General features: G+C 43.6%; 1 protein-coding gene across 1 annotated transcript in view; it reads right to left on the reverse strand.

The window, feature by feature from the left end:
- Window positions 1-281: 281 nt before the first annotated feature.
- The window catches only part of LOC120038349 (variant surface antigen E-like), a 33,893-nt gene continuing 8,256 nt past the window's right edge, over window positions 282-25,918 (reverse strand). Inside the window, exon 2 of the mRNA XM_038984133.1 lies at window positions 282-1,003. Coding sequence (XP_038840061.1) covers window positions 282-1,003 — 722 coding nt within the window. The remainder of the gene's footprint in view (window positions 1,004-25,918) is intronic.

Here is a 25,918-nt window from a genome sequence, read left to right on the forward strand (position 1 = left end):
GATTTGAGCCAGAAGTTTTGAAAGTGGTGCTCACGAGCCAAAAGTAGTCCCTTTTTTTTGTGTACTATCATCCAATTGTGTACTACTTCATCCATTTTGTGTACTACTTCATCCATTTTGTGTACTACTTCATCCATTTTGTGTACTACTTCATCCATTTTGTGTACTACTTCATCCATTTTGTGTACTACTTCATCCATTTTGTGTGATATGTTGCGAATTGTGCAATTTATGTGCAATATGTTACACATTTGTTGTCCTTAAGATCCCCGAGTTTATCTTTAAGGCTGACTAATTAATATCACATGTTTTGTTCCACTGTGTTGGTCCACTGTGTTGTTCCACTGTGTTGTTCCACTGTGTTGGTCCGCTGTGTTGGTCCACTGTGTTGGTCCGCTGTGCTGGTCCGCTGTGTTGGTCCACTGTGTTGGTCCACTGTGCTGGTCCACTGTGTTGGTCCACTGTGTTGGTCCACTGTGTTGGTCCACTGTGCTGGTCCACTGTGCTGGTCCACTGTGTTGGTCCACTGTGTTGGTCCACTGTGTTGTTCCACTGTGTTGGTCCACTGTGTTGGTCCACTGTGTTGTTCCACTGTGTTGGTCCACTGTGCTGGTCCACTGTGCTGGTCCACTGTGTTGGTCCACTGTGTTGGTCCACTGTGTTGGTCCACTGTGCTGGTCCACTGTGCTGGTCCACTGTGTTGGTCCACTGTGTTGGTCCACTGTGCTGGTCCACTGTGTTGGGCCACTGTGTTGGTCCACTGTGCTGGTCCACTGTGTTGGTCCGCTGTGTTGGTCCACTGTGTTGGTCCGCTGTGCTGGTCCGCTGTGTTGGTCCACTGTGTTGGTCCACTGTGTTGGTCCACTGTGTTGGTCCACTGTGTTGGTCCACTGTGCTGGTCCACTGTGCTGGTCCACTGTGTTGGTCCACTGTGTTGGTCCACTGTGCTGGTCCACTGTGTTGGTCCACTGTGTTGGTCCACTGTGTTGGGCTGTGTTGTTAGCTAGTCCACCATGTTATAAAGCAGCAGGAGTCTGCAAGGCTGTCTATCTGATACATGTTGGAACAGCATTACCACATCAATACTATCTGATACATGTTGGAGCAGCATTAACACATCAATACTATCTGATACATGTTGGAGCAGCATTAACACATCAATACTATCTGATACATGTTGGAGCAGCATTAACACATCAATACTATCTGATACATGTTGGAGCAGCATTAACACATCAATACTATCTGATACATGTTGGAGCAGCATTAACACATCAATACTATCTGATACATGTTGGAGCAGCATTAACACATCAATACTATCTGATACATGTTGGAGCAGCATTAACACATCAATACTATCTGATACATGTTGGAGCAGCATTAACACATCAATACTATCTGATACATGTTGGAGCAGCATTACCACATCAATACTATCTGATACATGTTGGAGCAGCATTAACACATCAATACTATCTGATACATGTTGGAGCAGCATTAACACATCAATACTATCTGATACATGTTGGAGCAGCATTAACACATCAATACTATCTGATACATGTTGGAGCAGCATTAACACATCAATACTATCTGATACATGTTGGAGCAGCATTAACACATCAATACTATCTGATACATGTTGGAGCAGCATTAACACATCAATACTATCTGATACATGTTGGAGCAGCATTAACACATCAATACTATCTGATACATGTTGGAGCAGCATTAACACATCAATACTATCTGATACATGTTGGAGCAGCATTAACACATCAATACTATCTGATACATGTTGGAGCAGCATTAACACATCAATACTATCTGATACATGTTGGAGCAGCATTACCACATCAATACTATCTGATACATGTTGGAGCAGCATTAACACATCAATACTATCTGATACATGTTGGAGCAGCATTAACACATCAATACTATCTGATACATGTTGGAGCAGCATTAACACATCAATACTATCTGACACATGTTGGAGCAGCATTAACACATCAATACTATCTGATACATGTTGGAGCAGCATTAACACATCAATACTATCTGATACATGTTGGAGCAGCATTAACACATCAATACTATCTGACACATGTTGGAGCAGCATTAACACATCAATACTATCTGATACATGTTGGAGCAGCATTAACACATCAATACTATCTGATACATGTTGGAGCAGCATTAACACATCAATACTATCTGATACATGTTGGAGCAGCATTAACACATCAATACTATCTGATACATGTTGGAGCAGCATTAACACATCAATACTATCTGATACATGTTGGAGCAGCATTAACACATCAATACTATCTGATACATGTTGGAGCAGCATTAACACATCAATACTATCTGATACATGTTGGAGCAGCATTAACACATCAATACTATCTGATACATGTTGGAATGGTTCACTACAGTACTACTGGTCTGGTGGTGAATGGTTCTCTACGGTACTACTGGTCTGGTGGTGAATGGTTCTCTACAGTACTACTGGTCTGGTGGTGAATGTTTCTCTACAGTACTACTGGTCTGGTGGTGAATGGTTCTCTACTGGTCTGGTGGTGAATGGTTCTCTACAGTACTACTGGTCTGGTGATGAATGGTTCTCTACTGGTCTGGTGGTGAATGTTTCTCTACAGTACTACTGGTCTGGTGGTGAATGGTTCTCTACTGGTCTTGTGGTGAATGGTTCTCTACAGTACTACTGGTCTGGTGGTGAATGGTTCTCTACAGTACTACTGGTCTGGTGGTGAATGGTTCTCTACTGGTCTGGTGGTGAATGGTTCTCTACTGGTCTGGTGGTGAATGGTTCTCTACTGGTCTGGTGGTGAATGGTTCTCTACTGGTCTGGTGGTGAATGGTTCTCTACTGGTCTGGTGGTGAATGGTTCTCTACTGGTCTGGTGGTGAATGGTTCTCTACTGGTCTGGTGGTGAATGGTTCTCTACTGGTCTGGTGGTGAATGGTTCTCTACTGGTCTGGTGGTGAATGGTTCTCTACAGTACTACTGGTCAACAATTTCTAAGATTTGACTGAGGTCTGGTTCATATGAGGGAATCAGTCCATCAAAATAAATAAATTAGGCCCAATTCTATTGATTTCACCTGACTGGTAATACATTGGGCCTCACAATGGGCATTAGTGTTAGTGCATTCAACATGCAATTGTATTTGTTGTCCGTAGTTTATGGCTGCCCATACTGTTTCGTTCCCCAGCAAGAAAACCTGAACGGTCACTCAAACAGAAGGGGAAACTAACAAAGACCAGCTGACAATAACCAAAACAAAACTGTCACTCAAACAGAAGGGTTAGGGTTAGGGTTAGGGTTAGGGTTAGGGTCAGGGTTAGGGTTAGGGTCAGGGTTAGGGTCAGGGTTAGAAGGGGAAACTAACAAAGACCAGCTGACAATAACCAAAACAAAACTGTTGGGGTTTCAGGTGAAACACCGTCCAACTAGTGAGATGGGTTAACTAACCCTAACCCTAACACCGTCCAACTAGTGAGATGGGTTAACTAACCCTAACCCTAACCCTAACCCTAACCCTAACCCTAACCCTAACCCAGCACAGCTGTAACACATACTGACTATCAAAATGCACCGTCCAACTAGTGAGATGGCAACCAGCACAGCTGTAACACATACTGACTATCAAAATGCACCGTCCAACTAGTGAGATGGCAACCAGCACAGCTGTAACACATACTGACTATCAAAATGACACCAATCGGTGTGCCATACGTGCTAACGAGCTGTACGTGCTAAAGTCCAACCTCAAAACATACATGGAAAAACAAAAACCCGTAACAAAACCATAACCCCACCACCACCATGGGGCTGTTCACAACGTTGACATCAGCTAACCACTCACCCACCATAACCCCACCGCCACCATGGGGCTGTTCACAACGTTGACATCAGCTAACCACTCACCCACCATAACCCCACCACCACCATGGGGCTGTTCACAACGTTGACATCAGCTAACCACTCACCCACCATAACCCCACCGCCACCATGAGGCTGGTCACAACGTTGACATCAGCAAACCACTCACCCACCATAACCCCACCGCCACCATGGGGCTGTTCACAACGTTGACATCAGCTAACCCCACGCCCACCATAACCCCACCGCCACCATGGGGCTGTTCACAACGTTGACATCAGCAAACCACTCACCCACCATAACCCCACCCCCACCATGGGGCTGTTCACAACGTTGACATCAGCTAACCCCACGCCCACCATAACCCCACCGCCACCATGGGGCTGTTCACAACGTTGACATCAGCAAACCACTCACCCACCATAACCCCACCACCACCATGGGGCTGTTCACAACGTTGACATCAGCAAACCACTCACCCACCATAACCCCACCCCCACCATGAGGCTGTTCACAACGTTGACATCAGCTAACCACTCACCCATACCACACCATATTGTGAGGCTGGTTGGACTTACTGACACATTCTATAAAATTAGGTTGGAGGCGGTTTATGGAAGAGAAATTAACATTAAGTTCTCTGGCAACAGCTCTGGTGAACATTCCTGTAGTCAGCATGCCAGTTGCATGCTCCCTCTAAACCTGAACCTAAACCTGAACCTGAACCTGAATCTCTTAACCTGAACCTGAACCTGAACCTCTAAACCTGAACCTGAACCTGAACATCTAAACCTGAACCTGAACCTCTAAACCTGAACCTGAACCTCTAAACCTGAACCTGAACCTCTAAACCTGAACCTGAACCTGAACCTGAACCTCTAAACCTGAACCTGAACCTGAACCTCTAAACCTGAACCTCTAAACCTGAACCTCTAATCTGTGGAATTGTGTTGTGTGATAAAACTGCACATTTTAGAGTGGCCTTTTATTGTCCCCAGCACAAGGGGCACCTGTGTAATGATCATGCTGTTTAATCAAGTTCTTGATATGCCACACCTGTAAAGTGGATGGATTATCTTGGTAAAGGAGAAATGCTCACTGACAGGGATGTAAACATATTTGAGCACAACATTTGAGAGAAATAAGCTTTTTGTGCGTATGGAACATTTCTGGGATCTTTTGTTTCAGCTCATGAAACATGGGACCAACACTTTACATCTTGGTGAGATCTCCATCAGAGAGAGAGATAATTTATTCTACTGTTATTGTTCTGACACGTACAGCCTGACATTATGTCAGCACCATTTTATCAAACCTTAAACCTCTGGCAGCTCTGTAGCAGCTCGTAAAGCAGACCCTTACTCAACACAACACTACAGCCAATTATATTTCAAATGGCAAGGGATCTCAGAAATGTGAAACGTTGGTTCTCCGGATATGCACCTCACACCGCCTCCGACTGACAGATCATAAACAGGATGTTTCATTTCTCCACAACGTTCATGGACAGACATTTATTTCTCATATCAAAACTATTGACTGAAAACACGCTGACTGTTCATTGTAAATATCGGGCGTTGGTGAGTGGGGTAAAACAACGTGTCTGTATTTGAATTTGACGAGTGCATTATAAATGTACGTGGATTGACATTTGATTAAATAACCGTAATGTCAATCAGATCTGCTTAAGGCTTTAGGTTGAGTGTTGCTGTCTGACTGACTGTTGACATTATGGATAAAAACACTGTTAACTATTGTGTTTGTGACTGGTCAACATGATGTAGAGAGACAAGGTCTTAGGGTTAGGGTCAACATGATGTAGAGAGACAAGGCCTTAGACTTAGGGTCAACATGATGTAGAGAGACAAGGCCTTAGACTTGTTATCTTCTTATGGCTGCAGCCCGGCACCGGTACACTTATGACAACATCCAGCTCAAGTGCAGGCCGGTGTCGGGCTCAATATGACAACAGCCCGTCCAAGTGCAGGGCGCGAAATTCAAACAATATATTTTTTAAATATTTAACTTTCACACATTAACAAGTCCAATACAGCAAATGAAAGGTACACATCTTGTGAATCCAGCCAACATGTCCGATTTTTAAAATGTTTTACAGCGAAAACACCACGTATATTTATGTTAGCTCACCACCAAATACAAAAAAGGACAGACATTTTTCACAGCACAGGTAGCATGCACAAAGCCAACCTAACTAACCAAGAACCAACCAAACTAACCAACAAACAACTTCATCAGATGACAGTCTTATAACATGTTATACAATAAATCTATGTTTTGTTGGAAAAATGTGCATATTTCAGGTATAAATCATAGTTTACATTGCAGCTACAATCAGAAATTGCACCGAAAGCAGCCATAATAATTACAGACACCAACGTCAAATACCTAATTACTCATCATAAAACATTTCTGAAAAATACATAGTGTACAGCAAATGAAAGACAGGCATCTTGTGATTCCAGCCAATATTTCCGATTTATTAAGTGTTTTACAGCGAAAACACAATATAGCGTTATATTAGCTTACCACAATAGCCAGAAACACAAGCCATTTCCCAGTAGCAAAAGGTTAGCGATCGTAACAAACAAGCAAAAGATATATAATTTTTACTAACCTTGATATTCTTCATCAGATGACAGTCCTATAACATCAGGTTATACATACACTTATGTTTTGTTCGAAAATGTGCATATTTAGAGCTGAAATCAGTGGTTATACATTCTGCTAACGTAGCTACTTTTTCCCACAACGTCCGGACTTTTTTCTGACACTTTTTCTGACACACATATTCTGACCAAATAGCTATTCATAAACATAACTAAAAAATACATGTTGTATAGGAAATGATAGATCCATTAGTTCTTAATGAAATCGCAGTGTTAGAATTCTAAAAAATAACTTCATTACGACATCCAGCTTCGGTATAGCTAGAGTACCCAAAACCTGGGCGCCGACGACTAGTTCACATCTACGACAGATATATGAAATAGCATCATAAAATGTTTCTTACTTTTGCTGATCTTCCATCAGAATGTTGGACAAGGTGTCCTTTGTCCAGAACAATCGTTGTTTGGATTTAGAACGTCCATTTTCCCTCTTGAATTAGCAAGCACACTAGCCAAGTGGCACGGATCTCTCCATCGTCAACAAAGTCAGAGAACGGAACACGGCAAAACTCCCGAAAAAATTTCAATAATCTGATTAAACTATATTGAAAAAACATACTTTACGATGACTTTACGATGATATGGTCACAATAAAATCAAAGCCGGATATAGTAGTCGTCTATAACGGCAGCTAAACAGAAGGCAAATCCAGGTACCACCTCGCGCTCTCCAGAGTACCGGAAATGGGGGACACGTCATACAAAGAGCTTGTATTCCACTTCAGACCAAGATAAACACTACATTTCTTCTCTCACCGCCTCTTGACATCCAGGGGAAGGTCTATAGAGTGCATGTATACTCATACGTATCATGCCCATTTATAGGCAGGAAGAAGAACAGAGCCTCGATTTCAGACTTTCCACTTCCTGGTCAGGAAGTTTGTGCCAAATGAGTTCTGTTTGACTCACAGATATAATTCAAACGGTTTTAGAAACTAGAGAGTGTTTTCTATCCAATAGTAATAATAATATGCATATTGTACGAGCAATAATTGAGTACGAGGCCGTTTGAAATGGGCACCTTTTATCTGGTTACTCAATACTGCCCCTGCAGCCCAAACAGGTTATTTTCTTCAACTGAAGGGTTAGGGTCAACACGATGTAGAGAGACAAGGTCTTAGACTTGTTATTTTCTTAAACTGAAGGGTTAGGGTCAACATGATGTAGAGAGACAAGGTCTTAGACTTGTTATTTTCTTCAACTGAAGGGTTAGGGTCAACACGATGTAGAGAGACAAGGTCACAGGCTTGTTATTTTCTTCAACTGAAGGGTTAGGGTTAGGGTCAACATGATGTGGAGAGACAAGGCCTTAGACTTGTTATTTTCTTCAACTGAAGGGTTAGGGTCAACATGATGTAGAGAGACAAGGTCTTAGGCTTGTTATTTTTTTCAACTGAAGGGTTAGGGTCAACATGATGTAGAGAGACAAGGTCTTAGACTTGTTATTTTCTTCAACTGAAGGGTTAGGGTCAACATGATGTAGAGAGACAAGGCCTTAGACTTGTTATTTTCTTCAACTGAAGGGTTAGGGTCAACATGATGTAGAGAGACAAGGTCTTAGACTTGTTATTTTCTTCAACTGAAGGGTTAGGGTTAGGGTCAACACGATGTAGAGAGACAAGGTCTTAGGCTTGTTATTTTCTTCAACTAAAGGGTTAGGGTTAGGGTCAACATGATGTAGAGAGACAAGGTCTTAGACTTGTTATTTTCTTCAACTGAAGGGTTAGGCTTAGGGTCAACACGATGTAGAGAGACAAGGTCTTAGACTTGTTATTTTCTTCAACTGAAGGGTTAGGGTTAGGGTCAACATGATGTAGAGAGACAAGGCCTTAGACTTGTTATTTTCTTCAACTGAAGGGTTAGGGTCAACATGATGTAGAGAGACAAGGCCTTAGACTTGTTATTTTCTTCAACTGAAGGGTTAGGGTCAACATGATGTAGAGAGACAAGGTCTTAGACTTGTTATTTTCTTCAACTGAAGGGTTAGGTTCAACATGATGTAGAGAGACAAGGTCTTAGGCTTGTTATTTTCTTCAACTTAAGGGTTAGGGTTAAGGTCAACATGATGTAGAGAGACAAGGTCTTAGACTTGTTATTTTCTTCAACTGAAGGGTTAGGGTCAACATGATGTAGAGAGACAAGGTCTTAGACTTGTTATTTTCTTCAACTGAAGGGTTAGGCTTAGGGTCAACACGATGTAGAGAGACAAGGCCTTAGACTTGTTATTTTCTTCAACTAAAGGGTTAGGGTTAGGGTCAACACGATGTAGAGAGACAAGGTCTTAGACTTGTTATTTTCTTCAACTGAAGGGTTAGGGTTAGGGTCAACATGATGTAGAGAGACAAGGCCTTAGACTTGTTATTTTCTTCAACTGAAGGGTTAGGGTCAACACGATGTAGAGAGACAAGGTCTTAGACTTGTTATTTTCTTCAAATGAACCTAGAAAAATAAAAATCCCTTATCATTACCATTATTCTGATGACATAATACCAACTGTTACTGAAATGTATTCTACCTCTAGGATTAAAGCCATTACCATTTCCATTATCCTGATGACATAATACCAACTGTTACTGAAATGTATTCTACCTCTAGGATTAAAGCCCTTATCATTATCATTACCATTATCCTGATGACATAATACCAACTGTTACTGAAATGTATTCTACCTCTAGGATTAAAGCCCTTATCATTATCATTACCATTATCCTGATGACATAATACCAACTGTTACTGAAATGTATTCTACCTCTAGGATTAAAGCCCTTATCATTACCATTATCCTGATGACATAATACCAACTGTTACTGAAATGTATTCTACCTCTAGGATTAAAGCCCTTATCATTACCATTATCCTGATGACATAATACCAACTGTTACTGAAATGTATTCTACCTCTACGATTAAATCCCTTATCATTATCATTACCATTATCCTGATGACATAATACCAACTGTTACTGAAATGTATTCTACCTCTAGGATTAAAGCCATTATCATTTCCATTATCCTGATGACATAATACCAACTGTTACTGAAATGTATTCTACCTCTAGGATTAAAGCCCTTATCATTATCATTACCATTATCCTGATGACATAATACCAACTGTTACTGAAATGTATTCTACCTCTAGGATTAAAGCCCTTATCATTACCATTATCCTGATGACATAATACCAACTGTTACTGAAATGTATTCTACCTCTAGGATTAAAGCCCTTATCATTATCATTACCATTATCCTGATGACATAATACCAACTGTTACTGAAATGTATTCTACCTCTAGGATTAAAGCCCTTATCATTACCATTATCCTGATGACATAATACCAACTGTTACTGAAATGTATTCTACCTCTAGGATTAAAGCCCTTATCATTACCATTATCCTGATGACATAATACCAACTGTTACTGAAATGTATTCTACCTCTAGGATTAAAGTCCTTATCATTACCATTATCCTGATGACATAATACCAACTGTTACTGAAATGTATTCTACCTCTAGGATTAAAGCCCTTATCATTACCATTATCCTGATGACATAATACCAACTGTTACTGAAATGTATTCTACCTCTAGGATTAAAGCCCTTATCATTACCATTATCCTGATGACATAATACCAACTGTTACTGAAATGTATTCTACCTCTAGGATTAAAGCCCTTATCATTACCATTATCCTGATGACATAATACCAACTGTTACTGAAATGTATTCTACCTCTAGGATTAAAGCCCTTATCATTATCATTACCATTATCCTGATGACATAATACCAACTGTTACTGAAATGTATTCTACCTCTGCTCTTTTAGAACCCAGGGTTAAAGAACCAAATGAAAAGCCAGTCAGTCTTTGGATGTATTTGTTTCTGGTCAGCCACAATCACCCTGCCCTTTGACCCCTAGTCCCATTAATCAATGTAACTCTGAATGGCTTAGTAAAGCATGTGGCAGATGCCCCTCCAACAAGCTGTCTACAACTGTCTAAACCACTTGAAAGTCATTAGCGTTAAGAGATCTATAGAGGAGTAAATGGAGGTTGAAACCTAAACAGTGACCGGGGGATTGGAGAATGGCTGCGCAATCTGCTTTGGCCTTCTGGGACACGGAGAGAGGACACTGTTACACTGCTACTGGGGTGGTCAGCTGGATGGGCAGGGGGGGGAGGGTGGGAGAGAGGGAGAGAGAGAGAGACTGTCAGAGAGAGAGAGTGTAAACTGAGTGTACAAAGCATTAGGAACAAAATCCTGATATTGAGCTGCACCCCCCCCCCCCACCCTCCGTTCATGGATGTCCTTAGGGTGGTCGACCAGTTCTTGACACACTCAAACCGCTGCACCTGGCACCTACTACCATACCCCATTCAAAGGCACGTCAATCTTTTGTCTTGCCTATTCTCCCTCTGAATGGCACACATACACATCCATGTATCAATTGTCTCAAGGCTTAAAACCCTTATTTAACCTGTCTCCTCCCCTTCATCATCTACAATGATTGAAGAGGATGTAACGGGGCTTAAAACCCTTATTTAACCTGTCTCCTCACCTTCATCTACACTTGTTTGAAGTGGATGTAACAGGGCTTAAAACCCTTATTTAACCTGTCTCCTCCCCTTCATCATCTACAATGATTGAAGAGGATGTAACAGGGCTTAAAACCCTTATTTAACCCGTCTCCTCACCTTCATCTACACTGGTTTGAAGTGGATGTAACAGGTGACACCAATAAGGGATCATAGTTTTCACCTGGATTCACCTGGTCAGTCTATGTCATGGAAGAGTAGGTGTTCCTAATGTTTGGTCCACACAGTATATGTGTGGATGGAGGGGTGGACGCATTGATGGGTAAGAGAGGACAGTTTCCATCTTGGTATTGATTCTTTGAGCCAGCAGAGTCACCAGATGCCACCAGGGCTGCTAGAGTTTCATCTAGCCTGTTTAAAGCTGTCTCAGCTCTCCCACTCTCGTCCTCTCCTTCACCCTAGAGTTTCATCTAGCCTGTTTAAAGCTGTCTCAGCTCTCCCACTCTCGTCCTCTCCCTGTCCTAACCCTCCTTCAGAGTTTCAACTAGTCTGTTTGAAGCTGTCTCAGCTCTCCCACTCTCGTTCTCTCCCTGTCCTAACCCTCCTTCAGAGTTTCAACTAGTCTGTTTGAAGCTGTCTCAGCTCTCCCACTCTCGTTGTCTCCCTGTCCTAACCCTCCTTCAGAGTTTCAACTAGTCTGTTTAAAGCTGTCTCAGCTCTCCCACTCTCGTCCTCTCCCTGTCAAAACCCTAACCCTCCTTCAGAGTTTCATCTAGCCTGTTTATAGTTGTCTCAGCTCTCCCACTCTCGTCCTCTCCCTGTCCTAACCCTAACCCTCCTTCAGAGTTTCATCTAGCCTGTTTATAGTTGTCTCAGCTCTCCCACTCTCGTCCTCTCCCTGTCCTAACCCTAACCCACTCTCGTCCTCTCCCTGTCCAAACCCTAACCCACTCTCGTCCTCTCCCTGTCCTAACCCTCCTTCAGAGTTTCATCTAGCCTGTTTATAGTTGTCTCAGCTCTCCCACTCTCGTCCTCTCCCTGTCAAAACCCTAACCCTCCTTCAGAGTTTCATCTAGCCTGTTTATAGTTGTCTCAGCTCTCCCACTCTCGTCCTCTCCCTGTCCTAACCCTAACCCTCCTTCAGAGTTTCATCTAGCCTGTTTATAGTTGTCTCAGCTCTCCCACTCTCGTCCTCTCCCTGTCCTAACCCTAACCCACTCTCGTCCTCTCCCTGTCCAAACCCTAACCCACTCTCGTCCTCTCCCTGTCCTAACCCTCCTTCAGAGTTTCATCTAGCCTGTTTATAGTTGTCTCAGCTCTCCCACTCTCGTCCTCTCCCTGTCCTAACCCTAACCCTCCTTCAGAGTTTCATCTAGCCTGTTTATAGCTGTCTCAGCTCTCCCACTCTCGTTCTCTCCCTGTCCTAACCCTCCTTCAGAGTTTCATCTAGCCTGTTTATAGCTGTCTCAGCTCTCCCACTCTCGTCCTCTCCCTGTCCTAACCCTAACCCTCCTTCAGAGTTTCATCTAGCCTGTTTAAAGCTGTCTCAGCTCTCCCACTCTCGTCCTCTCCCTGTCCTAACCCTAACCCTCCTTCAGAGTTTCATCTAGCCTGTTTATAGCTGTCTCAGCTCTCCCACTCTCGTCCTCTCCCTGTCCTAACCCTCCTTCAGAGTTTCATCTAGCCTGTTTATAGTTGTCTCAGCTCTCCCACTCTCGTCCTCTCCCTGTCCTAACCCTCCTTCAGAGTTTCATCTAGCCTGTTTATAGTTGTCTCAGCTCTCCCACTCTCGTCCTCTCCCTGTCCTAACCCTCCTTCAGAGTTTCATCTAGCCTGTTTATAGTTGTCTCAGCTCTCCCACTCTCGTCCTCTCCCTGTCCTAACCCTAACCCTCCTTCAGAGTTTCATCTAGCCTGTTTAAAGCTGCCTCAGCTCTCCCACTCTCGTCCTCTCCCTGTCCTAACCCTAACCCTCCTTCAGAGTTTCATCTAGCCTGTTTATAGTTGTCTCAGCTCTCCCACTCTCGTCCTCTCCCTGTCCTAACCCTAACCCTCCTTCAGAGTTTCATCTAGCCTGTTTAAAGCTGCCTCAGCTCTCCCACTCTCGTCCTCTCCCTGTTCTAACCCTAACCCTCCTTCAGAGTTTCATCTAGCCTGTTTAAAGCTGTCTCAGCTCTCCCACTCTCGTCCTCTCCCTGTCCTAACCCTAACCCTCCTTCAGAGTTTCATCTAGCCTGTTTAAAGCTGCCTCAGCTCTCCCATTCTCGTCCTCTCCCTGTCCTAACCCTAACCCTCCTTCAGAGTTTCATCTAGCCTGTTTATAGTTGTCTCAGCTCTCCCACTCTCGTCCTCTCCCTGTCCTAACCCTAACCCTCCTTCAGAGTTTCATCTAGCCTGTTTAAAGCTGCCTCAGCTCTCCCACTCTCGTCCTCTCCCTGTTCTAACCCTAACCCTCCTTCAGAGTTTCATCTAGCCTATTTATAGTTGTCTCAGCTCTCCCACTCTCGTCCTCTCCCTGTCCTAACCCTAACCCTCCTTCAGAGTTTAATCTAGCCTGTTTATAGCTGTCTCAGCTCTCCCACTCTCGTCCTCTCCCTGTCCTAACCCTCCTTCAGAGTTTCATCTAGCCTGTTTATAGTTGTCTCAGCCTTCCCACTCTCGTCCTCTCCCTGTCCTAACCCTCCTTCAGAGTTTCATCTAGCCTGTTTATAGTTGTCTCAGCTCTCCCACTCTCGTCCTCTCCCTGTCCTAACCCTAACCCACTCTCGTCCTCTCCGTGTCCTAACCCTAACCCACTCTCGTCCTTTCCGTGTCCTAACCCTAACCCACTCTCGTCCTCTCCCTGTCCTAACCCTAACCCACTCTCATCCTCTCCCTGTCCTAACCCTAACCCTAACCCACTCTCGTCCTCTCCCTGTCCTAACCCTAACCCTAACCCTAACCCACTCTCGTCCTCTCCGTGTCCTAACCCTAACCCACTCTCATCCTCTCCCTGTCCTAACCCTAACCCTAACCCACTCTCATCCTCTCCCTGTCCTAACCCTAACCCTAACCCTAACCCACTCTAACCCTCCTTCAGAGTTCCATCTAAAGTCTATCAAAACAGCTCTCACAATCTTTTTTTCATCAATGTCTCTCAGCCAATCATCAGTCATTTGTGTAAGAATGTATGTTGTCAATATGTTTACAGTAAAATAGCATTGAATCTGGTCAAACACAATTTTTCCCCAAAAGTTTAATAAGAGTTGGTAACTGGCAAACAGGAGTGGCAATATCGTCTGCTATTATCCTCAGTCATTCTCCATCCAGACTGTCAGACCCCGGTGGCTTGTCATTGTTGATAGACAACAATAATTGTTTCTCCTCTTCCACACGCACTTTACAGAATTCTGAATTACAATGCTTGCCTTTCATAATTTGATCAGTTATACTTGGATGGTTAGTGTCAACGTTTTTTGTTGGCATGTTATGCCTAAATTTGCTAATCTTGCCAATGAAAAAATGATGAAAGTAATTGGCAATATCAGCGGGTTTTGTGATGAATGATTCAAAAAATGATGGAATTGAGTTTGCCTTTTTGTCCAATATTTAATTGAAGGTGCCCCAAAGCTTTTTACTCTCAATCTTTATATAATTTATCTTTGTTTCATAGTACAGCTTATTCTTATTGTATTCAGTTTAGTCACATGATTTCTCAATTTGCAGTACGTTTGCCAAACAGTTATGTAGTCAGACTTATTTGCCATTTCTTTTGCCTCATCCCTCTCAACCATACAGTTTTCAATTCCTCATCAATCCACAGAGATTTAACAGTTTTTACAGTAATTTTCTTAACGGGTGGATGCTTATTAGTAACTAGAATAAGCAATTTCATAAATGTGTCAAGTGCAGCGTCTGGTTGCTCCTCATTACATAACACAGACCAACAAATATTCTTTACATCAACAACATATGAATCACTACTAAACATATTGTATGACCTCTTATACACTATACTATGCCCAGCCTTTGGAACTTTGGTTTTCCTAGATATGGCTACTATATTGTGATCACTACATCCAATGGATTTGGATACTGTTTTAAAGCAAATTACTAAATCTGTGATCAAGACATGTTGATGATTCCTGTGCTGTTTGCAACTACCCTGGTAGATTAACTGATAACTTGAACCAGGTTGCAGGTACTGGTTAGAGTTTGAAGCTTTCTCTTGAGTGGGCAGCCTGATGAAAGCCAGTCAATATTTAAATCACCCCCAAAAAATACCTCTCTGTTGATTTCACATACATTATCAAGGATTTCACACATGTTATCCAGATACTGACTGTTAGCACTTGGTGGTGTATAGCAGCTTCCCACCAGAATGGGCTTTAGTTGAGGCAGATGAACCTGTAGCCATATTATTTCAACAGTGTTGAACCTTTCTAGGAAGGGGATTCCGGAACACCTGGCCTACAGCCAGTGAAATTGCAGGGCGCCAAATTCAAACAACAGAAATCTCATAATTAAAATTCCTCAAACATACAAGTATTATACACTATTTTAAAGATAAACTTCTTGTTAATCCAACCACAGTGTCCGATTTCAAAAAGGCTTTACGGCGAAAGCACACCATGCGATTATGTTAGGACAGCGCCTAGCCACAAAAAAACATACAGCCATTTTCCAGCCAAGGAGAGGTGTCACAAAAGTCAGAAATAGCGTCAAAATCAATCACTTTGATGATCTTCATCTGGTGGCACTCCCAGGATTCCATGTTATACAATACATTTTCGTTTTGTTCGATAAAGTTAAACTTTATGTCCAAATGCTTTCTTTTTGTTTGCGCGTTTAGTCCAGTAATCCAAATGCACAAAGCGCGGGCACAAAGTACAGACGAAATGTCAAAAAAGTTCCATTAGAGTTCGTAGAAACATGTCAAACGATGTTTCTAATCAATCCTTAGGGTGTTTTTATCATAAATATTCAATAATGTTTCAACCGGACAATACTGTTTTCATTAGAAAGGAAAGGGAACGTAGCTCGCGCTCACGGGCGAGACTAAACTAAAGGCTTTCAGCTGAGCCACCTGCTTTGACAGGTCTTCTTCTCTCCCCTTTCACAATAGAAGTCTGAAACAACTTCTAAAGACGGTTGACATCTACTGGAAGCCTTAGGAAGTGCAATCTGACCCACAGACACTGGATATTCGATAGGCATTCACTTGAAAACTACAAACCTTAGAGTTCCCACTTCCTGGTTGGATTTTTCTCAGGTGTTCGCCTGCCATATGAGTTCTGTTATACTCACAGACATTATTTTAACAGTTTTGGAACCTTTAGAGTGTTTTCCATCCAAATCTGCTAATTATATGCATATTCTAGCTTCTGGGCCTGAGTAACAGGCAGTTTACTCTAGGCACGCTTTTCATCCAAACTTCCCAATGCTGCCCCCTATCCCAAAGAGGTTTTGACATTAGATCCTCTCTAAGCTTTACAGGAATGTGGTTCTGAATGTGGTTCAGATTTCAAAAAGGCTTTACGGCGAAAGCAGACCATGCGATTATCTGAGGACAGCGCCCCACATACAAACACATGAAAATCATATTTCAACCAGGCAGGTGCGACACAAAAGTCAGAAATAGCAATATAATAAATGCCTTACCTTTGAAGATCTTCTTTTTGCAATCCCAAATGTCTCATTGACACAATGAATGGTCGTTTTGTTCGATAAATTCCTTCTTTATATCCCCAAAATGTCAATTTATTTGGCGCATTTGATTCAGAAATACACCGGTTCCAACTCGCCCAACATGACTACAAAGTATCGAATAATTTACCTGTAAACTTGGTCCAAACATTTCAAACAATGTTCCTAATCCAACCTCAGGTATCCTAAAATGTAAATAATCGATCAAATTTAAGACGGAATAAACTGTTTCCAATACCGGATAAAAACAACTTGAAGCGCGCTCCAGTTCACGCGTATCAAAACAGTAGATTCCACCTGGAGTGACACTTACAAAGAACAGCCATACTTCTTCATTTCTCAAAAGAAAAACATTGAACAATTTCTAAAGACTGTTGACATCTAGTGGAAGCCATAGGAACTGCAACCAGGTTCCTCATAAATAGGGCTTCCCATAGAAAAATAATGGAAAACACAATGACCTCAACAACAAAAAATTCCCTGGATGGATTGTGCTCGGGGTTTTGCCTGCCAGATCAGTTCTGTTATACTCACAGACATTTTTCTAACAGTTTTAGAAACTTCAGAGTGTTTTCTATCCAAATCTATGTATGCATATCCTAGCTTCTGGGCCTGAGTAGCAGGCAGTTTACTTTGGGTACGCTTTTCATCCGGACGTGAAAATTCTGCCCCCTATCCCAGAGAGGTTAATATATTAAGCCCCCTCCTGCACTCCCTGTTCACCCATGACTGCGTGGAGATGATCGTGGACTTCAGGAAACAGCAGAGGGAGCACCGCCCCCTATTCCCATCGATGGGACGGCAGTGGAGAAGGTGGAAACTGACAAACTGAAATGGTCCTCCCACACAGAAGGCGCAACAGCGCCTCTTCAACCTCAGGAGGCTGAAGAAATGTGGCTTTTCACCTAAAACCCTCAGAAACTTTTACAGATGCACAATCGAGAGCATCCTGTCGGGCTGTATAACTGCCTGGTACGGCAACTGCACCGCCCACAACTGCAGGGCTCTCTAGAGGGTGGTGCGGTCTGCACAACGCATCACAGGGGCAAACTACCTGCCCTCTAAGACACCTACACCACCCGATGTCACAGGAAGGCCATAAAGATCATCAAGGACAACAACCACCTGAGCCACTGCCTGTTCACCCCGCTATCATCCAGAAGGTGAGGTCAGTACAGGTGCATCAAAGCTGGGACTGAGAAACTGAAAAATAGCTTCTATGTCAAGGACATCATACTGTTAAACAGCCATCACTAACACAGAGAGGCTGCTGCCTACATGCAGACTTGAAATCATTGTTCACTTTAATAAAGGTATCACTAGTCACTTTATAATGCCACTTTAATAATGTTTACATAATCATTACATCAGTGATCTTCAAGACAACTGGTAACTCTGAATAAAACAAGGTCCAATCATATAGAAAGAGACTTGAGTTCCCAGTTGGATGACCGTCACAACGTATTTTCCCAGTTGAGTTCCCAGTTGTCTTGAACTTACTGAAGTCTGAGATTTCCCAGTTCCGAGTTGCCAGTTGTTTCGAAAGAGGCTGAATTCATGCTGGATTGACAGCATGACCAATGTTGAATGTTTACCCTTTAAGCTTGGAAAAGAGACCCTTAATCCCAGACTTGGCCCACACATCCACTCCACTGAATAGCAGGCTAGTGATTGCTTTGCAGTGCTTGCAGTTAGCCACTGAGTCCTTCCAAACCACTCATTGTTGATTTAGCAATTTACAACTTGTTGTATAATGTTTATGTCCAATGGCCAATGAGCACCGATACATTTTATCTCTAATTTCTCTTCATATGACGAGGATTGAAAAGGATTTGCCAGTAGATTGTCGACTTGACTCATGATGATCACATCTAGGTTGCTAGCTAAGACTTTTTTTTATCTGTGGCCAATTTTATCTGTGGCCAATGACCATGAGCCGCGTAGATTTTTCGGTGACGTAGTGTCAAACTGAGCCTGAAACACCTGCATTTTGGAGCTACCTTACTCAAGAAAACAAAACAGAGACCATGTTTGTATGTGGCTTTATTAACGCAATGATTATTTGACTTTTACATTGTTTGCAAGATGATACGTGACACATGTTAATGCCAAAATGAAATGCAAAACAGGCAAAAAGCATAAATATATATATTAACGGGTGGGGCTCCAAACTGTTGGGGATCAGCCCTACCTGCCCTGAATAACAAGTCTCCACTGACCGTACTATGTTAAAGCAGAGCCCTACCTGTCCTGAATAACAAGTCTCCACTGACCGTACTATGTTAAAGCAGAGCCCTACCTGTCCTGAATAACAAGTCTCCACTGACCGTACTATGTTAAAGCAGAGCCCTACCTGTCCTGAATAACAAGTCTCCACTGACCGTACTATGTTAAAGCAGAGCCCTACCTGTCCTGAATAACAAGTCTCCACTGACCGTACTATGTTAAAGCAGAGCCCTACCTGCCCTGAATAACAAGTCTCCACTGACCGTACTATGTTAAAGCAGAGCCCTACCTGCCCTGAATAACAAGTCTCCACTGACCGTACTATGTTAAAGCAGAGCCCTACCTGTCCTGAATAACAAGTCTCCACTGACCGTACTATGTTAAAGCAGAGCCCTACCTGTCCTGAATAACAAGTCTCCACTGACCGTACTATGTTAAAGCAGAGCCCTACCTGCCCTGAATAACAAGTCTCCACTGACCGTACTATGTTAAAGCAGAGCCCTACCTGTCCTGAATAACAAGTCTCCACTGACCGTACTATGTTAAAGCAGAGCCCTACCTGCCCTGAATAACAAGTCTCCACTGACCGTACTATGTTAAAGCAGAGCCCTACCTGCCCTGAATAACAAGTCTCCACTGACCGTACTATGTTAAAGCAGAGCCCTACCTGCCCTGAATAACAAGTCTCCACTGACCGTACTATGTTAAAGCAGAGCCCTACCTGCCCTGAATAACAAGTCTCCACTGACCGTACTATGTTAAAGCAGAGCCCTACCTGCCCTGAATAACAAGTCTCCACTGACCGTACTATGTTAAAGCAGAGCCCTACCTGCCCTGAATAACAAGTCTCCACTGACCGTACTATGTTAAAGCAGAGCCCTACCTGCCCTGAATAACAAGTCTCCACTGACCGTACTATGTTAAAGCAGAGCCCTACCTGTCCTGAATAACAAGTCTCCACTGACCGTACTATGTTAAAGCAGAGCCCTACCTGTCCTGAATGACAAGTCTCCACTGACCGTACTATGTTAAAGCAGAGCCCTACCTGCCCTGAATAACAAGTCTCCACTGACCGTACTATGTTAAAGCAGAGCCCTACCTGTCCTGAATAACAAGTCTCCACTGACCGTACTATGTTAAAGCAGAGCCCTACCTGTCCTGAATGACAAGTCTCCACTGACCGTACTATGTTAAAGCAGAGCCCTACCTGTCCTGAATAACAAGTCTCCACTGACCGTACTATGTTAAAGCAGAGCCCTACCTGTCCTGAATAACAAGTCTCCACTGACCGTACTATGTTAAAGCAGAGCCCCACCTGTCCTGAATAACAAGTCTCCACTGACCGTACTATGTTAAAGCAGAGCCCTACCTGTCCTGAATAACAAGTCTCCACTGACCGTACTATGTTAAAGCAGAGCCCTACCTGTCCTGAATAACAAGTCTCCACTGACCGTACTATGTTAAAGCAGAGCCCTACCTGTCCTGAATGACAAGTCTCCACTGACCGTACTATGTTAAAGCAGAGCCCTACCTGTCCTGAATAACAAGTCTCCACTGACCGTACTATGTTAAAGCAGAGCCCTACCTGTCCTGAATAACAAGTCTCCACTGACCGTACTATGTTAAAGCAGAGCCCCACCTGTCCTGAATAACAAGTCTCCACTGACCGTACTATGTTAAAGCAGAGCCCTACCTGTCCTGAATAACAAGTCTCCACTGACCGTACTATGTTAAAGCAGAGCCCTACCTGTCCTGAATAACAAGTCTCCACTGACCGTACTATGTTAAAGCAGAGCCCTACCTGTCCTGAATAACAAGTCTCCACTGACCGTACTATGTTAAAGCAGAGCCCTACCTGTCCTGAATAACAAGTCTCCACTGACCGTACTATGTTAAAGCAGAGCCCCACCTGTCCTGAATAACAAGTCTCCACTGACCGTACTTTGTTAAAGCAGAGCCCTACCTGTCCTGAATAACAAGTCTCCACTGACCGTACTATGTTAAAGCAGAGCCCTACCTGTCCTGAATAACAAGTCTCCACTGACCGTACTATGTTAAAGCAGAGCCCTACCTGTCCTGAATAACAAGTCTCCACTGACCGTACTATGTTAAAGCAGAGCCCTACCTGTCCTGAATAACAAGTCTCCACTGACCGTACTATGTTAAAGCAGAGCCCTACCTGCCCTGAATAACAAGTCTCCACTGACCGTACTATGTTAAAGCAGAGCCCTACCTGTCCTGAATAACAAGTCTCCACTGACCGTACTATGTTAAAGCAGAGCCCTACCTGTCCTGAATAACAAGTCTCCACTGACCGTACTATGTTAAAGCAGAGCCCCACCTGCCCTGAATAACAAGTCTCCACTGACCGTACTATGTTAAAGCAGAGCCCTACCTGTCCTGAATAACAAGTCTCCACTGACCGTACTATGTTAAAGCAGAGCCCTACCTGTCCTGAATAACAAGTCTCCACTGACCGTACTATGTTAAAGCAGAGCCCTACCTGTCCTGAATAACAAGTCTCCACTGACCGTACTATGTTAAAGCAGAGCCCCACCTGCCCTGAATGACAAGTCTCCACTGACCGTACTATGTTAAAGCAGAGCCCTACCTGTCCTGAATAACAAGTCTCCACTGACCGTACTATGTTAAAGCAGAGCCCCACCTGTCCTGAATAACAAGTCTCCACTGACCGTACTTTGTTAAAGCAGAGCCCTACCTGTCCTGAATAACAAGTCTCCACTGACCGTACTATGTTAAAGCAGAGCCCTACCTGTCCTGAATAACAAGTCTCCACTGACCGTACTATGTTAAAGCAGAGCCCTACCTGTCCTGAATAACAAGTCTCCACTGACCGTACTATGTTAAAGCAGAGCCCTACCTGTCCTGAATAACAAGTCTCCACTGACCGTACTATGTTAAAGCAGAGCCCTACCTGCCCTGAATAACAAGTCTCCACTGACCGTACTATGTTAAAGCAGAGCCCTACCTGTCCTGAATAACAAGTCTCCACTGACCGTACTATGTTAAAGCAGAGCCCTACCTGTCCTGAATAACAAGTCTCCACTGACCGTACTATGTTAAAGCAGAGCCCCACCTGCCCTGAATAACAAGTCTCCACTGACCGTACTATGTTAAAGCAGAGCCCTACCTGTCCTGAATAACAAGTCTCCACTGACCGTACTATGTTAAAGCAGAGCCCTACCTGTCCTGAATAACAAGTCTCCACTGACCGTACTATGTTAAAGCAGAGCCCCACCTGCCCTGAATAACAAGTCTCCACTGACCGTACTATGTTAAAGCAGAGCCCTACCTGTCCTGAATAACAAGTCTCCACTGACCGTACTATGTTAAAGCAGACCCCTACCTGTCCTGAATAACAAGTCTCCACTGACCGTACTATGTTAAAGCAGAGCCCTACCTGCCCTGAATAACAAGTCTCCACTGACCGTACTATGTTAAAGCAGAGCCCTACCTGCCCTGAATAACAAGTCTCCACTGACCGTACTATGTTAAAGCAGAGCCCTACCTGTCCTGAATAACAAGTCTCCACTGACCGTACTATGTTAAAGCAGAGCCCTACCTGTCCTGAATAACAAGTCTCCACTGACCGTACTATGTTAAAGCAGAGCCCTACCTGCCCTGAATAACAAGTCTCCACTGACCGTACTATGTTAAAGCAGAGCCCTACCTGCCCTGAATAACAAGTCTCCACTGACCGTACTATGTTAAAGCAGAGCCCCACCTGTCCTGAATAACAAGTCTCCACTGACCGTACTATGTTAAAGCAGAGCCCTACCTGTCCTGAATAACAAGTCTCCACTGACCGTACTATGTTAAAGGAGAGCCCTACCTGTCCTGAATAACAAGTCTCCACTGACCGTACTATGTTAAAGCAGAGCCCTACCTGTCCTGAATAACAAGTCTCCACTGACCGTACTATGTTAAAGCAGAGCCCTACCTGTCCTGAATAACAAGTCTCCACTGACCGTACTATGTTAAAGCAGAGCCCTACCTGCCCTGAATAACAAGTCTCCACTGACCGTACTATGTTAAAGCAGAGCCCCACCTGCCCTGAATAACAAGTCTCCACTGACCGTACTATGTTAAAGCAGAGCCCTACCTGTCCTGAATAACAAGTCTCCACTGACCGTACTATGTTAAAGCAGAGCCCTACCTGCCCTGAATAACAAGTCTCCACTGACCGTACTATGTTAAAGCAGAGCCCTACCTGTCCTGAATAACAAGTCTCCACTGACCGTACTATGTTAAAGCAGAGCCCTACCTGCCCTGAATAACAAGTCTCCACTGACCGTACTATGTTAAAGCAGAGCCCTACCTGTCCTGAATAACAAGTCTCCACTGACCGTACTATGTTAAAGCAGAGCCCTACCTGCCCTGAATAACAAGTCTCCACTGACCGTACTATGTTAAAGCAGAGCCCTACCTGTCCTGAATAACAAGTCTCCACTGACCGTACTATGTTAAAGCAGAGCCCTACCTGCCCTGAATGACAAGTCTCCACTGACCGTACTATGTTAAAGCAGAGCCCTACCTGCCCTGAATAACAAGTCTCCACTGACCGTACTATGTTAAAGCAGAGCCCTACCTGCCCTGAATAACAAGTCTCCACTGACCGTACTATGTTAAAGCAGAGCCCTACCTGTCCTGAATAACAAGTCTCCACTGACCGTACTATGTTAAAGCAGAGCCCTACCTGTCCTGAATAACAAGTCTCCACTGACCGTACTATGTTAAAGCAGAGCCCTACCTGTCCTGAATAACAAGTCTCCACTGACCGTACTATGTTAAAGCAGAGCCCTACCTGCCCTGAATAACAAGTCTCCACTGACCGTACTATGTTAAAGCAGAGCCCTACCTGCCCTGAATAACAAGTCTCCACTGACCGTACTATGTTAAAGCAGAGCCCTACCTGCCCTGAATAACAAGTCTCCACTGACCGTACTATGTTAAAGCAGAGCCCCACCTGAGACAAGGCCGAGTATAGCCCACAAAGATCTCCACCACAGCACAAACCAAGGGGGGGCGCCAACCCAGACAGGAAGATCACGTCAGTAACTCAACCCACTCAAGTGACGCACCCCTCCTAGGGACGGCATGAAAGAGCACCAGTAAGCTAGTGACTCAGCCCCTGTAATAGGGTTAGAGGCAGAGAATCCCAGTGGAGAGAGGGGAACCGGCCAGGCAGAGACAGCAAGGGCGGTTCGTTGCTCCAGAGCCTTTCCGTTCACCTTCACACTCCTGGGCCAGACTACACTCAATCATATGACCTACTGAAGAGATAAGTCTTCAGTAAAGACTTAAAGGTTGAGACCGAGTCTGCGTCTCTCACATGGGTAGGCAGACCGTTCCATAAAAATGGAGATCTATAGGAGAAAGCCCTGCCTCCAGCTGTTTGCTTAGAAATTCTAGGGACGATTAGGAGGCCTGCGTCTTGTGACCGTAGCGTACGTGTAGGTATGTACGGCAGGACCAACTCGGAAAGATAGGTAGGAGCAAGCCCATGTAACGCTTTATAGGTTAACAGTAAAACCTTGAAATCAGCCCTTGCCTTAACAGGAAGCCAGTGTAGGGAAGCTAGCACTGGAGTAATATGATCAAATTTCTTGGTTCTAGTCAGGATTCTAGCAGCCGTATTTAGCACTAACTGAAGTTTATTTAGTGCTTTATCCGGGTAGCCGGAAAGTAGAGCATTGCAGTAGTCTAACCTAGAAGTAACAAATGCATGGATAAATTTTTCTGCATCATTTTTGGACAGAAAATTTCTGATTTTTGCAATGTTACGTAGATGGAAAAAAGCTGTCCTTGAAACAGTCTTGATATGTTCGTCAAAAGAGAGATCAGGGTCAAGAGTAACGCCGAGGTCCTTCACAGTTTTATTTGAGACGACTTTACAACCATCAAGATTAATTGTCAGATTTAACAGAAGATCTCTTTGTTTCTTGGGACCTAGAACAAGCATCTCTGTTTGTCCGAGTTTAAAAGTAGAAAGTTTTCAGCCATCCACTTCCTTATGTCTGAAACACAGGCTTCTAGCGAGGGCAATTTTGGGGCTTCACCATGTTTCATTGAAATGTACAGCTGTGTGTCATCCGCATAGCAGTGAAAGTTAACATTATGTTTTCGAATAACATCCCCAAGAGGTAAAATATATAGTGAAAACAATAGTGGTCCTAAAACGGAACCTTGAGGAACACCGAAATGTACAGTTGATTTGTCAGAGGACAAACCATTCACAGAGACAAACTGATTTCTTTCCGACAGATAAGATCTAAACCAGGCCAGAACTTTTCCGTGTAGGTCAATTTGGGTTTCCAGTCTCTCCAAAAGAATGTGGTGATCGATGGTGTCAAAGGTAGCACTAAGGTCTAGTAGCACGAGGACAGATGCAGAGCCTCGGTCTGACGCCATTAAAAGGTCATTTATCACCTTCACAAGTGCAGTCTCAGTGCTATGATGGGGTCTAAAACCAGACTGAAGCATTTCGTATACATTGTTTGTCTTCAGGAAGGCAGTGAGTTGCTGCGCAACAGCTTTTTCTAAAATTTTTGAGAGGAATGGAAGATTCGATATAGGCCGATAGTTTTTTATATTTTCCGGGTCAAGGTTTGGCTTTTTCAAGAGAGGCTTTATTACTGCCACTTTTAGTGAGTTTGGTACACATCCGGTGGATAGAGAGCTGTTTATTATGTTCAACATAGGAGGGCCAAGCACAGGAAGCAGCTCTTTCAGTAGTTTAGTTGGAATAGGATCCAGTATGCAGCTTGAAGGTTTAGAGGCCATGATTATTTTCATCATTGTGTCAAGAGATATAGTACTAAAACACTTAAGTGTCTCTCCCGATCCCAGGCCCTGGC

Source organism: Salvelinus namaycush, unplaced genomic scaffold (genome assembly GCF_016432855.1).
Source record: "Salvelinus namaycush isolate Seneca unplaced genomic scaffold, SaNama_1.0 Scaffold2145, whole genome shotgun sequence".
Lineage (NCBI taxonomy): Eukaryota > Metazoa > Chordata > Actinopteri > Salmoniformes > Salmonidae > Salvelinus > Salvelinus namaycush.